Source organism: Heterocephalus glaber, unplaced genomic scaffold (genome assembly GCF_053883595.1).
Source record: "Heterocephalus glaber isolate CG9 unplaced genomic scaffold, H.glaber_assembly_v1.0 deba00001452, whole genome shotgun sequence".
Taxonomy (NCBI): domain Eukaryota; kingdom Metazoa; phylum Chordata; class Mammalia; order Rodentia; family Bathyergidae; genus Heterocephalus; species Heterocephalus glaber.
Window position 1 is genome coordinate 20,287,429 of NW_028258302.1, and position 15,472 is coordinate 20,302,900.

The 15,472-nt window shown below is 34.7% G+C and overlaps 1 protein-coding gene across 27 annotated transcripts in view; it reads left to right on the forward strand.

Annotated features, from left to right (window-relative positions):
• Eif4g3 (eukaryotic translation initiation factor 4 gamma 3) overlaps window positions 1-15,472 on the forward strand; it is a 363,950-nt gene that overhangs the window by 196,413 nt on the left and 152,065 nt on the right. For 21 of the 27 annotated variants that reach the window (XR_002396957.2, XM_021262986.2, XM_021262988.2 and 18 more), the window contains 2 exons: window positions 6,210-6,318; window positions 12,239-13,069. Coding sequence is in view for 26 of the 27 variants with exons in the window: in XM_021262986.2 (XP_021118645.2) it covers window positions 6,210-6,318; window positions 12,239-13,069 (940 nt within the window). In the remaining variant the exon portion in view is untranslated. The remainder of the gene's footprint in view (window positions 1-6,209; window positions 6,319-12,238; window positions 13,070-15,472) is intronic. The other 6 variants (XM_021262987.2, XM_021262992.2, XM_087215041.1 and 3 more) reach the window with 1 other exon arrangement.

The window sequence follows — 15,472 nt, forward strand, 5'->3', positions numbered from 1 at the left end:
TTTCAGACTCTTAACCATAAGTCCATAATCTTCCTCTCCTTCACCCTGGGGTCTCTAATGTCTCCTGCAGTATCCCCTCTTTCAGTGACTAACACACATCTAAGAAGCCAGAAATCTAAGAGCTTTCTTTGTATCCCTCTGCTCTGTATTGGTCCTTTCTCTACCCAGTTACCTAATTAATTACCAAGTCCTCTCACTTTACTTTCTATATTTATATAAAATTCAGTCACACCACCTGCTAAAATTATTTCCTTTGGACTCCTGTAGTAACTTCGTATATTTTCGTCATTATAACTACTCTTTCTTTCCTCCAGTTCATCCTGCATGAATAGTCCATGGAGCTATGAATTTTGTCTTGGTCAGAAGTGGATTCTAAATGTTTTGTACACGGTACACACCAGAAGGACACACACACATACCCATACACATTTCTAATAAGTAAATGTGGGAAATTCTCTTCCAATTATGAAAGAAACATATTTTGGTCCCTTTTCCTAAGCGAAGTCAAGTATATTAATTTGTTTCTTGACTTCATGTTTTTCAGTAAAGGCTATACAGTACTTGTTTAGCCTCTGGATTTATATACATTAAATACACAAAGTGAGCTGATTGCAGTTGCTCACACCTATAATCCTAGCTACTCTGGAGGCCGAGGCAGGAGGGATTATAAGTTCAAAGCACACTGGGACAATTTGGGAAGATCCTATCTCAGAATTTAAAACAAATTTAAAAGTGCTGGCCATGTAGCTCAGCCTTCTCTGGGTTCAACTCCCACTACCACAAGGGGGAACAAAAGGGTATTTTCTACAAGGATTGTCTTAAAGTTACTGAATGGGCCTTTGAAAAATCATTTGTACCTGGAATGATAAAATATGAAACAATTAAAGGTAGCTTCTCTCTGGGAAAACTGGTCATACACATCCACAAGATTGAAACTAGACCCATATTTCTCCCCATGTACTGAAATAAAATGGATCAAAGATCTAAATGTTAAAACAAACACTTAACTACAGAAGATAAAATAGGTAAAACTCTTGAAGACATAAGCATAGGCAAGGCCTTTCTGAACAGAACCCCAGTGGCACAAGAAATAGTACGAGGAGTCAGCAAATGGGATCGTATCAAATTAAAAAGCTTGTGCAGGGCTGGGGATTTAGCTCAGTGGCGCCATGCCTGCCTCGCAAATGCAAGGTCCTGAGTTTGATCCCTGGTACCGCATTAAAAAAAAAAAAATCTTCTGGAAAGCAAAGGAAACAACAAACAGAGTGAAGAGACAACCTACAGAATTGGAAAAAATGTTTGCCAGCTATTCCTAAGAGGACTAACATCTAAAACAATGATAGTGAGCCTTTTAGAATTTTCAGTGATAATAACACCTGACTGTGGCACATGTGCCGTAGGTTTGCCACCACTGATCTAGAATACATAAAGAACTAAAAATTATTAGACCTCCCCAAAATAAAGACCCAATAAAAAAATGGACTACTGAAATGAATAGACACTTTTCAGAAGTAGTAGTAGTAGTAGTAGAAATAGCCAATAAACACATGAAAAAATGTTCAACATCTCTTGCCATTAGAGAAGTGCAGATTAAAACACTGAGATTCCATCTTAATCCAGAAAGATTGGCTCTCATCAAGAAATAAAATAATAAGAAATGCTGGCTTGGCTGCAGAGGGCAAAAGGAACTCTTGTTGGTGAGAATGTAATCTAGTATAACCAATAAGGAAATTAAAATGGAGAATCCTCAAAAAAAAGAAAACTAGAAATTCCATTTGACCTAGCTATCCCCATTCTAGGTATCTTCCCCAAAGAATTAAAAGTATCATTATTTCAGTGATTCATGCATACCCATGTTTATAGCAGTACAACTCATAATAGCTAACATTTGGAAGTAGCCCATGTTTCCATCAATAGGTGAATGGATAAAGAAAATATTTATAAACAATAGAGTACTACTTTGCCATAAAGAAAGATAAATTTGAGTCATTTATAGGAAAATAGATGTACCTTGAGACCATAATATTAAGTGAAATAAATCAGACACACAAGCTTAGGTACTGTATGGTTTCTGTTATATGGGAAACCCAAAGTATAAACAATTTAAAATGCAAAATAAAAGATGGATAATAGTAAACAGAGAGTTAGATCTTTTGCAAATGATCTTTTCCAAATGGGAAGTGGATCAAGAGATGGAGGGAAGAGGAAAAGAAGGAGGGGAAAGGGACATAAAAAGAATTAAGATATGTAATTACCAACTCCCCACAGTGAATGTAATTGTGTACTGGAGAAATGAACTGATAAAATAATAATTTTTAAAATGGCTTGCATAAATCAGGAAAAAAGTAGCCTCTCATGGTGGCAATAAATTATATCAACTGCTTGCTTATATTCATATAACCATTAGAAGTCTCTGGCTTTCTCAGTGATTTGTAATAAAGGTCAGCAAACATCTGTAATGGGCCAGGTAGTAAGCATTTTAGGTTTATAGCCATGTTGTTTCTTTGAGCACTACCACAAAAGCAGCCATATGTAATACATAAATAAATGAGTGATTTGGTCTATTCCAATAAATTGATATTTATGAACACTGAAATTTGAAATATATATATCTTTTTGTGTGTTTTTTGGCCTTTAACCCACTATTTAGCAAAGACTGCCCTTGAAATTCATGCTGAGGTTACAGGTGTGTGCCACTACACAGGGCTTGAATTTTATATAATTTTTATGTGTCTGTTCCCTCAACCATTTAAAAATATACAAATGTTTTCGGAGCAGTACAAACAGGCATTTGTCTTCACCTGCATACTTTAATGTCCTATATATCACAAACAAGAAAAAAAAAGATGAATCTTTTCTTGACAGAAGCAGTGTGAGCTGTTATGAAAAGAAGAATTAATTTTACATTATGCAAAGAAATATTTAAGAACAGTCCTGATTTGGTTGCCTGTTTTACCTGATTGGTAAACATTCTTTAAAAGAAAAAGAAAGAAAGAAAAAAAAGGAACGAATTCCTCCAATATTTAGGCCCAAGCCTGTCATTTTCCCTTAGCCCACTACTTTAAGTTCAATATATAAATCTTCATTAATGCCGTTGTCAAGTAGAATTAATAAAAGGATTTCCATTCTTGGATACTATCAGGAATTAATTATTTTTTATCCGTAAACTTCCCTATTACTTACTCAGTTTGAAAAATAATAAACTTTTTTCTCCTTCTGCTAATAGTCTGATTTCAAAACACTTTGGGGGTTAGAATTTAGTACTGACATAAATTATGAAATATTGCAGCAGTGTGGGAAAAATTGCTCATCAACCTTGACCTTTTAACTCTTACATTCTTGGCATCTTTATTGAATTATTTTATATTCGATAATGGTTACCCTTTCAGAATGATTTTTATGTGTTTTCATTTCTATCAATAGTTCATGTGATTGAAATGCAGTAGTTTTGGAATTCCTTAGTATGCTCTTAACAATGTAGCTTAATTTCTTTGTATAGATAAAATGCATAGAACATAGGATACAGTGCTTTGAGTCACAATATTGTATTTCCTGCTTTTTATTATTTATTAATTAAAGTAGTTCATACTTGTTTATGCTTTGGAAAAATAAACTCCTTCTAATGGACTGTTATAGTTGAATAACGTCATTAAGAAAGAGTAGATGGGGGGCCGGGGATTTAGCTCAGTGGTTCCGGTGCCTGCCTCGCAAGCGCAAGGTCCCAAGTTCGATCCCCGTTACCAAAAAATAAAAAATAAAAATAATTTAAAAAATAAAAAAAGAAAGAGTAGATGAAATTAAAGGGTTAACTAAAATTTGAAATTATCCTAAATTAAAGTGAATCCAGAATAAGATTGAAATATTTAATTTATGCCGATATTGTATGTCATCATTTTTGTCGTACTCTCAGAGGCCTTTAGAATGTTAAGAGTTGAAAGAACTATAGTATATTTAGTTTTCATTTTATAGCTGATGAAACTGATTTGTACTGTACTTACCAGAATGGTGTAGATATATATCTTTATACTATATATTTGAATTAGGAGCTATTACATAATCAGTATGCCATGTCCTTCCTTTCTTATGACTATACATAAGTTCTTAGGGCTTTGTTAATATAAAATATGTATTTTTTTATAAAACTGAAGGCGTTTTACATTGAAAATCCTCAGATCTATACAAACTTACAAGTATCAGTAGCCTCTTCTGTCTTGAACACTGAATGTTAAACATGGCTGCCATTTTGTTCAGTTACATTTTGGTTATTTCCTAGGTAATTGGAATAGTTAATATTTTTTTTCTTTTCAGGTAAATGACACAATATACAAATCTTTCTGAAGTGGGAAATGTAGATAACTGTTTAATAAATACAGTGATAACTTTAATTTTATAATTTTATAAATATAGAGCTGAAAATATAGTGTTTCCTTTTTCTAGATACGTTTTCAGCCAGTAGAACTGAACAGTCTGTATTTTCATTTTTAGCTATGAAGCCATACTAATTTTTAAATTTATAATACTATAATTTTTCCCCACTGAAGCTAAGCATTCAGAGTAGAGTAATTATGGCATTACTACTTATTTCTTCATGATTCAAAATAAAAACAGCAATTCTCTTCATTTTTTATATATGGAAATGGAATCATAGTATTTTTTATTTAGAACTAATTGTGGTATTTGAGCACTTTTTTTGATCTAATAAATAGATGAAATTGGGCCGGGGATTTAGCTCAGTGGTTCTGGCACTGCCTGCCTCGCAAGCGGAAGGTCCTGAGTTTGATCCCTGGTACCAAAAAAAAAAAATAAACAAAAAAAATAAATAGATGAAATGTTAGCATTTCCCCCTTTCCTATCATTATTCTGTACAGTCCATGTGTAGTCAAATATGAATTACATGTTGTATTTCCTAAAAAGCATTGTTATTTAAATGATATCTGTCATGCTAAACGATAGGTCCATTTCATTTATATTTCCTCTTTAAGAACTAACACTATGGACTAGAAAATGTTTTTTACTAGCTTAAGTAACCCTATCTACCCAGACTCACATCTTAATCTCCCCACCTCACCCTCAAACAACCTCACAGAATTGTCCAGAGAACTGTGTTCTGATAACATGGGTAGAATTCAGTGTGGGAGTTTAAGTTACCAAAACATTGACCTTAAATCTCCTAAGAGAGACACTGCTTCATTTTGTGGCTTTTTGTGTAACCTTCAAATCCAAAATAAATACCTGCCTGGAATGTGATATAGGAATGAGTGTTCTTGTCCTTTCTCATGTAAAATGTTCCCTCTGAGTTGCACAATGGCTGCAGTTTTGTCAACCTACTTGATTGAATTTTTAATGGGTATTTTTCACTCAATACAATGGTTTCCTCAGTTCTGAGAAGCCAGATATTTCATTTGGACTTTTTTCTTTTTGGTACTGGGGATCGAACTCCGAACCTTGTGCTTGTGAAGCAGGCGGCGGAACCACTTAGCTAAATCGCCAGCCCTCATTTGGACTTTTGATTTTAATTTCTTGATCCAGAACCTAAAGACATTTTAAGGTGAAAGTGAATTTAAATATTTTCCAAGTCACATTTCATCTATATAATGACAAGGACATTTAACAGGATCACAACCCTTCCATATTGTTTTCTTGAATCAATAACTGTTGTTGTTTTTTGTTTTTTGTTTTTTTCCAGTACTGGGGATTGAACTCAGGACCTTGCATTAGCAAGGCAGGCGCAGCGCCACTGCACTAAATCCCCGGCCCAGTAACTGTTTTTTAAATCCTTCATATTTTGTTTATTCTGCTTTTGGCAGATGAACTTCTTTGCTAGGTAGTTCAGATTTGAATTTGACCAAACCTGTTTGGTTTTGGGGAAGTTGTTAAATTCTCTCATAGCTGTGACATTGTTAGGTTGAAAAGTCAGCTTGTCCTTAGAAGGAACACTGGAGAATGAAGTGTACTAATAATTGTGCTGTCTTCTGCTGTGGTTAATAGTAATCATCTTTTTTCCTTCCCCTTTCCTGCTGCCTCTTTCCTCCTTTTCCTTATCTTCTCATGTACTGTTTGAATTTATTAAATTGGCCTGTATATTTTTTCCTTCTTTTAATTTTGTGACCTTCTGCCCTTCTTTGTCTTTCTCCCTAGCTTGGGTTCCATGTTGCTAGTTTTTATGTTCGCACGCTCATTATCACCCTTTTTTATACTTCAAATCCCAGCAGCTGCCCAGCCAGGTCCCCGAGCACAGCCCTGTGGTTTATGGGACTGTGGAGAGCGCTCATCTTGCTGCCAGCACCCCTGTCACTGCAGCTAGCGACCAGAAGCAAGGTTTGTGTATGACTGTTTTCCTCCCTCTTATCTTTAGTCTCTTTTTATTAATTACATTGCCCTCAGCATTCAAGAACAAGAGTAAAACATCTGATGGTTATTTAGATACCTACTTTTAAACCAAGCTTTGAGATTAGAAGACATTCTGCTTCTGTGAAACTAAAGTGGAATGATTAAAATTTTTCCTACATTTTGTTAATATCTCCCTGTCAGTATGTATATGTAGATAAAAGCCTAGCTGCCTTAAATTTAAAAAAAAAAAAAAAAAAAGCCGGGCATGGTAGCGCTCACCTATAATCCCAGCACTCAGGAGGCTGAGGCAGGAGGATCACCATGAGTTCGAGGCCAGCCTGAACTACAAAGTGAGACCCTGTCTCAAAACAAAAAGATTGGCTTCGATAGCCTCAGTTAGAGAATGCACTAAATGCAAATTATGGCTCCAACATGTACTAAGTGTTTTGTATTGAGTGAAGACAACTTAGGTATCCTAATTTCTTCACTTACAAAATTGAGTGTAGATTATTTTATAACATTGTTTTGAAGACATTCATAACACATGAAAAATTACAGTCATTATTATTTGATACAGAAATCATTCTAAGGCCTTCACCTTTTGACCTTGAACATAAAGTATCCTGTTTGTTCAAATAAACATAATGCCTTTTGGAATATAAATAGAAAAACTTTAAGGGAAATCTCATGCTAGAAAGTGGCTTATGATAGTCTTCCTTTTCACCCTAGTTGGAGTTTAGCTTGACCTCATTAGGCACACAAAAACAAGTAACTTTGAGCATGCTTTCTAATGTCTTTGGCTGTGCTCTAAGAACGAATGCAAATCATGTATATACAGAGTCCACCAAAAAATATATATACATACTTCAAGAAAAGAAAAACCTGTATAAATATTTTAATACTAAATTTATTGAACATCATGTGATTAGTACAAGTTACCTTTGGCCTATAAAATTACAAGATATGCTCAAAGTGGTGGCATTAGCTTCCAGACAATAATTAGTACAATGAATTGTTGCTTGGATAATCTTGGCCATTGAGATTACTGAGCATGCATTTTCAACTTCTTCTCTAAGGGCCGGCAGTGTAGTGGGTTTTCTGTGATATATAACATCCTCTAGGGTCCCCCATACAAAGGTAGCACCACCTGTTAAAAAAATATCATGCTATTTTTCTTTTCCTGAAGTGTGTATACATTTTTTTGGCACACTCTGTATGTGTTACCTGCTTTCATGAATTATACGTTCCTTAAAACCCCTTATTATTCTGTAGCTGGCTATTAGTAAATATGCTTTCTCAAAATTTTCAAAAAAATATGCTGAACATGGTAGCTTATTTTATAACGCGGTTGTAGGCCTATTTGTCTATAATCCTCCTGTGGAGGATTGATCACAAATTTCTGCTCAACTTGGGCAATTTACCAACTTAGTGAGACCCTGTCTCAAATAATAAAAAAAAAAAAGGGTTGTGAATATACCTCAGTGTGAAGGCCCTGGGTTCAATCCCCATTACCAGGGAAGTGGCAATTAGAAATACCCCATAAAAATGAAAGTATTTAATATTAAAGGCCTCTGGCTAGACTGCATATTAGTCACACCTGTAAACCTTCTAAATGGTGAACTTCTAACATAAGATTTCAGTGTTTTTTACGTCATGCAAAGATGACATGGTATGTTTAAAATAGAAAGTTAATTTTTTCCTTTGAGTATTAAGCCTTATTTTTAAAAAAGAAATACTTGCCAGATGTAGTGACAGATGACTGTAATCCCAGCACTTGGGAAGCTGAGGCAGGAGAATCTCAATGAGTTCAAGGCCAACCTATGCTATGTAGTGAGTTCAAGGCCAACCTGAAATACATAGTTGAGACCCTGTCTCGAAAAAGCAAAAATAAAACAAAACAAAACTGGAACGAGGAATTTCTATATTGTATTTCTTATAAGTAAGATAGCTTTAAACTAAAAGATAGGAAATGAACCATAACCTGGCATGCTTTAAAAAGTTGCTCTGTTAAATACTTCTTTCAGCTATGTTTGGAGTTAAAGGAGGACTCATGAAGCTTAAAACTAAGTTTTAAATATTAAACCCATTTACCTTGTGAGAAGTACAGTTTTACGTATTGGGGAAGACTGTTCTTTACCCCCAATGTCTTCTTTGCACACTTGCTTTATAACTATGATAAGATTTTTTTGAAGTTCATAATATACCCTGATGATAGTTCTGACATGTCTAAAGATATTATTTTCTTTTGTAGTTATTTATGAAAAATAACACTAAGATTTATAGTTATAAGATCCTTACATTTTGGTCATATTTAGGCCTAGATTTCCAAAAGAGGAAATGGAGAATTTTTAGATTCTCTCAGTACTTTTTTTGTTTTTGTTTAGTGAAAATTTAAATAACAAAAATTTCAAGCCAATACATTGTTTAGATAAGGTTGAATTGGAAAATATTTCAGATTACCTTGAAATGAAAAACTAGTGTTTTAAGTACAGATTTTAGAGCTTTTTAGGTAGGTAATTCTTTGGGACTAGTCATCTTGCAAGTAGTACCGAAAACTCATTAACTATTTTATAATTTTACTAGTGGCCTGCCAGTATGTAAGATAGTTTTTACAATAGTCTGTCTGTCCGTTCGTCTGTCCATCCATCCATCCATCCTTTCACCCACAGCTGGAAATGGAACCCTGGGCCTTAAACATGCTAGGCAAGGACTATACTACTGAGATATATACCCCCAGCCCTCAGAGTAGTTTTAAAGCCCAGTTTGTATAATTTAAATACTATTAAGAAGTGCTCATTACTTTTTAGAGAATTTTTTTCTGTACACTTTTAAAAAATTTCTTTAAAAAACACTGTAAATTCCCTTCAAAATTGAAGGATAGATGAATTCACCATTTTCAGTGATTCCTGTTAAAAACAGTGGTCTCTGAAAAATAAAAAAAAGCAATGGTCTCTGCATTCTGCAGTCAAATTTTTTCTTTCTTAATAGACGTGTCATCACTGAGGATTTATATCAGGCAACAGTATTTCATCGCAGCTCCAAGGTCTTCTGCCTGCTTGATTCACCTGAATACTTTTATTTTCATGGAAGAATGTGGGATTTGAAATCATTCTCGGGCATGCATATTTGCTCGTTATGTGACCTTGGGCCTGTGACTAATCTCTACAACCTTCGGTTTCCCAATCTGTAAAATAGGGACAGTTTTTGCCTCAGTGGTGGCTGTGAGAATTAAAGAGAACAATGTATGTAGGTATTAAACCCAGTTCCTGGCACATAAATGTTAGTTGTCATTATTAATCTTCTAGTTTCTCAGTTTTTGACATAAACAATTGGAATGGTTACAAGAAAACAAAGGTTTCAGACAATTGTACCATTTCTTATCTGTTTAGTATTTATGAAAACAAGGGAATACTTCATATTGATTTGTAAACAAAACTTATGAATTAAAATCTTTGCTTGGTATTGATGGTATATAGATATAGCTGAAATTATTGATGTTTACTGAGAAAGTACATTCAATTTTGTGAATTGATGGTATGGTATGAGTAATTAATATAAACAAGAGTTAGTAGGGAGCTTAAAATATTAAGTCTTGGTTCTTATAGAAAGTACCTGGTGAAGAATTTTTTTTGCCACTCAACCATTTAATTTAGTGTTACTCAACTAGGCTCTGTTTGCAGTTAGGATATTCTTTGTTAGGTGAGACTGTCCCTCAGATTTTAGGATGTTCAGCCTGACAGCACCTTCTCAGTAATTGTAAGACTTGTAGTACCAAAGGCACTCATGTGATGGTTTCACCACCATATAGAATAAAAAGGAGCATTTTGTCCTTTTTGTAAATGTGACACATTCATTATAGAAACTATGGATAAGCAAGATGAAAAAATGTATTACTACCAAATTGGGTTTAGAGCTCTTCAGTTTTGGGCCATACATTAACACACACACACACACACACACACACACACACACACACACACACAGACAAAACTATACCCTTTATTATTAAAAATTTTCTCTGACTAAAAACTTTTTAAAGCCTTTTCTTGAGGGGGGGGGTACCAGGGACCAAACTCATGATCTTGCACTTGCAAGGCAGGCGTGGTGCCATTGAGCTAAATCCCCAGCCCCTAAAAGCCTATTTTAAATATTGAATAGTATGTCATTACATGACTAGGCTATCATTTAATCCCTTATTGTTCGACATTGGGTTTATTCCTTCCCCTACCCCCAGTATAAATTTGCCTTAATTATTGTAGACCTCTATTTTTGATCACTTTTAAATGATTATTTCCTTAGGAAAAATTCTTAGGCATAGAGTCCTGCAGATTTCCTAAAGTTGGCCAAACTCATAATAAAAAAGCAATTCAAGAGGTAGAATAAATGTTTTTCACTGGGTGTGGTGATGCATGCCTGTAACCTAGCACTCAGGAGGCTGAGGCAGGAGGATCACCAGGAGTTCAAGGCCAGCCTGAAATACATAGCAAAACCCTGTCTCAAAAAGACCAAAAAAAGAATAAATGTTTTTCTATTTAGATCTATTATGTTGTACTTTTCCTTTTTATGTATATAAAACTTTAAAAAGAAGGTTAAAAGACTTTATTTCAGAATGAGAAACTCAAAATAAATTTTGTTTCTAATTTTTTTAGTACTAGATTAAGACACACTTTCACTGATGCATAAAGAATGCTGGAGGAGTATCTTAGTAGTACCAACAATTTTTGTTGGCAGTTGGTAAACATCCTCATATAAGTATCCATTTTCTAATAGAGCTTATTATCATGCTAAGGAAGCACGAGGCTGGTAACAGTCTAAATTTCCTTTGGTTTCATCCTCTCAGGGGTGAGTCACTTACTAATTTACCTGGAATTTTAAAATAATATAATTTTGTTAATTAGCATTTGTTTTATTTTCTAGTACCCTACCCTTAGTATGATTACAATTTTCCTCTTTTACTCTTGAACTTACTCTCTGTCTATACACAAATGTGTATTTTATTATTTATTTTTTATAAGTGTATATTTTATATATTCCAAAGTATTTCAGACATACATGGTCAGTGTTCTTTTTTATTGGGTTTGTATATCTGGATACTAACTTTGGTTTCTTCTTAAAGAATTATTTTATATGTGGAGACATAAAATAAATTTCCAGTTTTATACCTTACTTTGTTTCTGATGATGTACCTCTTTTGACAAATGAAAACTAATTTCAAAACTACTTTTTATGTTAAGGAAATCACTGATAATAAATTTCGTCGATAATAAACACTATAATGGCTTCTCTTAAAACAGTTCTTTATATGTCATACATTTTTTATGAACAGAAATTGTCTCAAATGCCAAAATACCTAGAATAAATAGAAGCATCAGTCTCCTTGTGATCATTTAATTTCCAATTATTGGCTCTTATACTATTCTGCTACTACAGTGTATCCTTGGTAGAAAAAATTAACCATAGGGGACAAATACAGTAGTGATGAGCCTACCCTAAAGAATGGCTCAGCTCTGGTTTGTTTTTTTTTTGTTTTGTTTTGGTACTGGGGATTGAACTCAGGACCTTGCACTTGCAAGGCAGGCACTGGAACCACTGAGCTAAATCCCCAGCCTCAGTTCAGGTTTTGATGAGCTTTTTTGTGTTCTTGTTATAATCATTTAGTAAGTTGATTTCTTCTCTTACTCCAAAATAAACTTTTATATGTACTGTATTAGAGATCAGTAGTAGTATGTGTAACTAGAAAAAAAATGTGAATATTCCGCAGTATCAGAATAAATCTAGTATTTTGTTCTCTTTTCTGCTGCCCATCCCGTAGAGTAAGAGATTAAGACAATTGGCCTAAGGCAATATAATATAGTTTGGGCCAATAATTATTCTTAAAACTCTCTCTTTTTTCTTTTTTCTTCCCCAGGAGAGAAGCCAAAACCAGATCCAGTGTTAAAGTCTCCTTCTCCAGTCCTTAGGCTAGTCTTTAGTGGGGAGAAGAAAGAACAAGCAGGCCAGACATCTGAGACTACTACAGTAGAATCCATACCAGAACTTCCTCTGCCTCTATCACCTACCACTGTTTCTCCAGTTGCTCGAAGTACAGTTGCTTCCCCCACCTTTGCTACTATTAGTAGCCAACCAATATTCACTACTGCTGTAGATGACAGACATGAACTGTCTTCCTCAAAAGAAGATGAGGTTCCTATACCCAACCTCACATCTTACACAGAAACATCAAACTCTTCACCAATAGTTGAAATTGACCATGATATATGCAAGAAACCCTGTAGTGTAGCACCTAATGATATTCCACTGATTTCTAGTACTAACCTAATTAATGAAATGAATGGAGTTAGTGAAAAATCTCCAGCCACGGAAAGCATCGTGGAAATAGTAAAACATGAGGTGTTGCCATTGACTCTTGAATTGGAAATTCTGGAAAATCCCCCAGAAGAAATGAAAATGGAACGTATTCCACTTTCCATTACACCTTCCTCAGTTTCTTCCTTTTCTCCAGCTCCTCCAACTCCTCCAGCTTCTCCTCCCACTTCAGTCATTGTTGTTGCCACCACTACTGTTAATGCTCCAAGTGCTCCCACTGCAGTCCAGAGAGTTTTAGAAGAAGAGAGCATAAGAACTTGCCTTAGTGAAGATGCAGAAGATATGCAAAACAAAACAGAGGTAGAAGCAGATGGGCAAACAGGAGAGATTATGGATTCTCAGAATTTAAATTCAAGAAAGAGTCCTGCCCCAGGTAAGCTATTTTGCCATTAATAATCCTATGCTTGCTGAGCAAGAAGAGACAGTGTTTGAGTTATTTTTTAATTGGCTACTTGCCTTGACTTCCAGAAACATCGAATGAATACTGAAATTCCTAGTCTGGTTTCTTCAGTGATGTGTTTGTGTTTTAGTACAACCTGCAAAAAGAGTTACTCCATTGTCTAAAAATGCAAATGAGAATTTCCAAATATACTAAATGCCTCCAAGGTATATGTCTCTATACATGTTGGGTTGTTTTTGTTCATACTTCGTTCATATGAATTATTTATTCAGTGGCTAATTTTGTTGCTTTGGGGCTGAAAACTAACCCAAACCAGTATGGTCTATAGCCCCTAATCCTGTCTTCTCAAATTTTAAAAATTCATTCAATCTGTAATTTAAAAGAACTCCTCTATGTAAGGCCTTTTTTTAAATCTCAGATTTAGGAAAATAATCAGAATATCAAAGATTTATACTACAGTATTTTATTTGCCATGCTGGATATTAACTCAGGGCCTTGGCACTGAGCTACATCCCTAGCCCAATTTTTACTTTTTATTTTGAGACAGTGTCTCACTAAGTCACTAAATTGTCTAAGTTATCATAGGTTATGATAACTTGTGATTCTCCTGCCTTGTCCTCCCAGAGTGCTGGGATTACAGGTATGTGCCACCACACCTGGCTAAAAGTTTATAACTTTGAAAAAAAATAAAAGTGCCAACTTTAATTAAATCACAAATAAGTTTAATGTTTTCCCACTTTTTTCTTTTAAACATGTTATTTTACCAATAAGTTTTTATAAGGTTATTAATATTTTGAAAGTTTCGTATTTATCCTAATTAAAATTGCTTTTTAGTGTAGCATCACCTAGGACAGTGATGGCAAACCTTTCTGAGCTTTCAATGATGCAAATATCTCCCTGAGGCATGCATGCCACCACCACTGACCTAGGATCTTACGAACTGATCACTGAGTTTTAATTTTTTATCTATTTGTGATCAGAAATGTTAATAATATTAGCCAAAAGGTATCTGAAGTTTATCAGCTGATTCTAGAATCATTTGCCCGTAGTGATATGCATATTCTGCAACATTGCCCTATTTGTGTAATTTGTTTTCTGCATACTTGGCAGGTTAATTTGCATATATAAATTGGGGGCACACTGCAAATGAGTGCACTCCCCGAGGTTAATAACCACTTTTGTTCACTAGTATCCTCATATTTATTTATTTATTTATTTTTACCCATGTAATAGAAGGAAAACCTGGAAAGTCAAAAGCCTGATCCCGACTTCTAAGATACAGTATGCTTTCTTACCCAGCTTAGTTCTTGAGGGCTTTTTTAAAAATCAGTGTCCATGGAGGTGTTTGGTCCCTTTGCAGACTGGTATGCCTAATTCAGCATAGTGAGTGAGCTAGAGCAAAAAAGAAAACAGTACAGAGCAGGGAGAAATTTATCAACAATCTTTGCAAGTCACCTGTTTTGTCAACACACTGACTTCCATTGGCATCAGTATTCATAGTACAATGACTGTTCCTTAGTAGAGAGATGACTTAGGGCTCGTGAGTGATCCTTTGAAAAATAACCATGATTCAGGTGTTGCTGCAGGTGAGTGTGTTCTCCAAAGAAAACAGTAATTTGACCCTTGATGGTTTCCTTTTAGTTACTCTCCTAGTGATGTGGTAGTTCCAAAATAAAAAGCTAATGAAAGCAAATGTTTTAAAAACATAAAAACAAATAACAACAACAACAAAACAATCATAGGGAATACAAGTAAAAGATACAAACTATGTCTAAGAACTGAAATATTTATAAAACAAGACCAGGGTGCCAAAATCCTATTCCTACTCATTTAAAAAATTCATTCTCCATTTAAATATACATGCCCTGATATCTCAAAATAGTGCCCAAGGATAGATGCCATGTTTTGTTTTGTTTTGTTTTGAACTGATAAATGTATAAAAAGACACTAGGCAAGACTGTCAACACCCTCTTGCTTTTTTTTTTTTTTTTTTTTTTTTTAGTCAGGATTTCACTATGTAGTTCTGGCTGCCCTTGGATTTATTAGGTACCCCAGGCTGGCCTCGAATAACTGCAATCCTGCCTCCATCTTCCAAGTGCAGGGATTACAGGCAGGTTCCACCATGCTCAGCTCTATGATTTCCCTTCACATCTTAATGTCTTTAGAAACAATAATAAACAAACCTCAGGAACCCATGCATTGTAAGCATTTTTTATATTATAAAGCTACAAGTGTGTTTTTTTGTAGGTGGTCTTGTTTGGTTTGGTTTGGTTTTTTAGTTTTTTCAGACAGGGTCTCACTGTGTAGTCCAGGCTGGCCTTGAACTCACTATGTAGCCCCAGGCCAGCCTTGAACTCATGGTGATTCTCCTGCTTC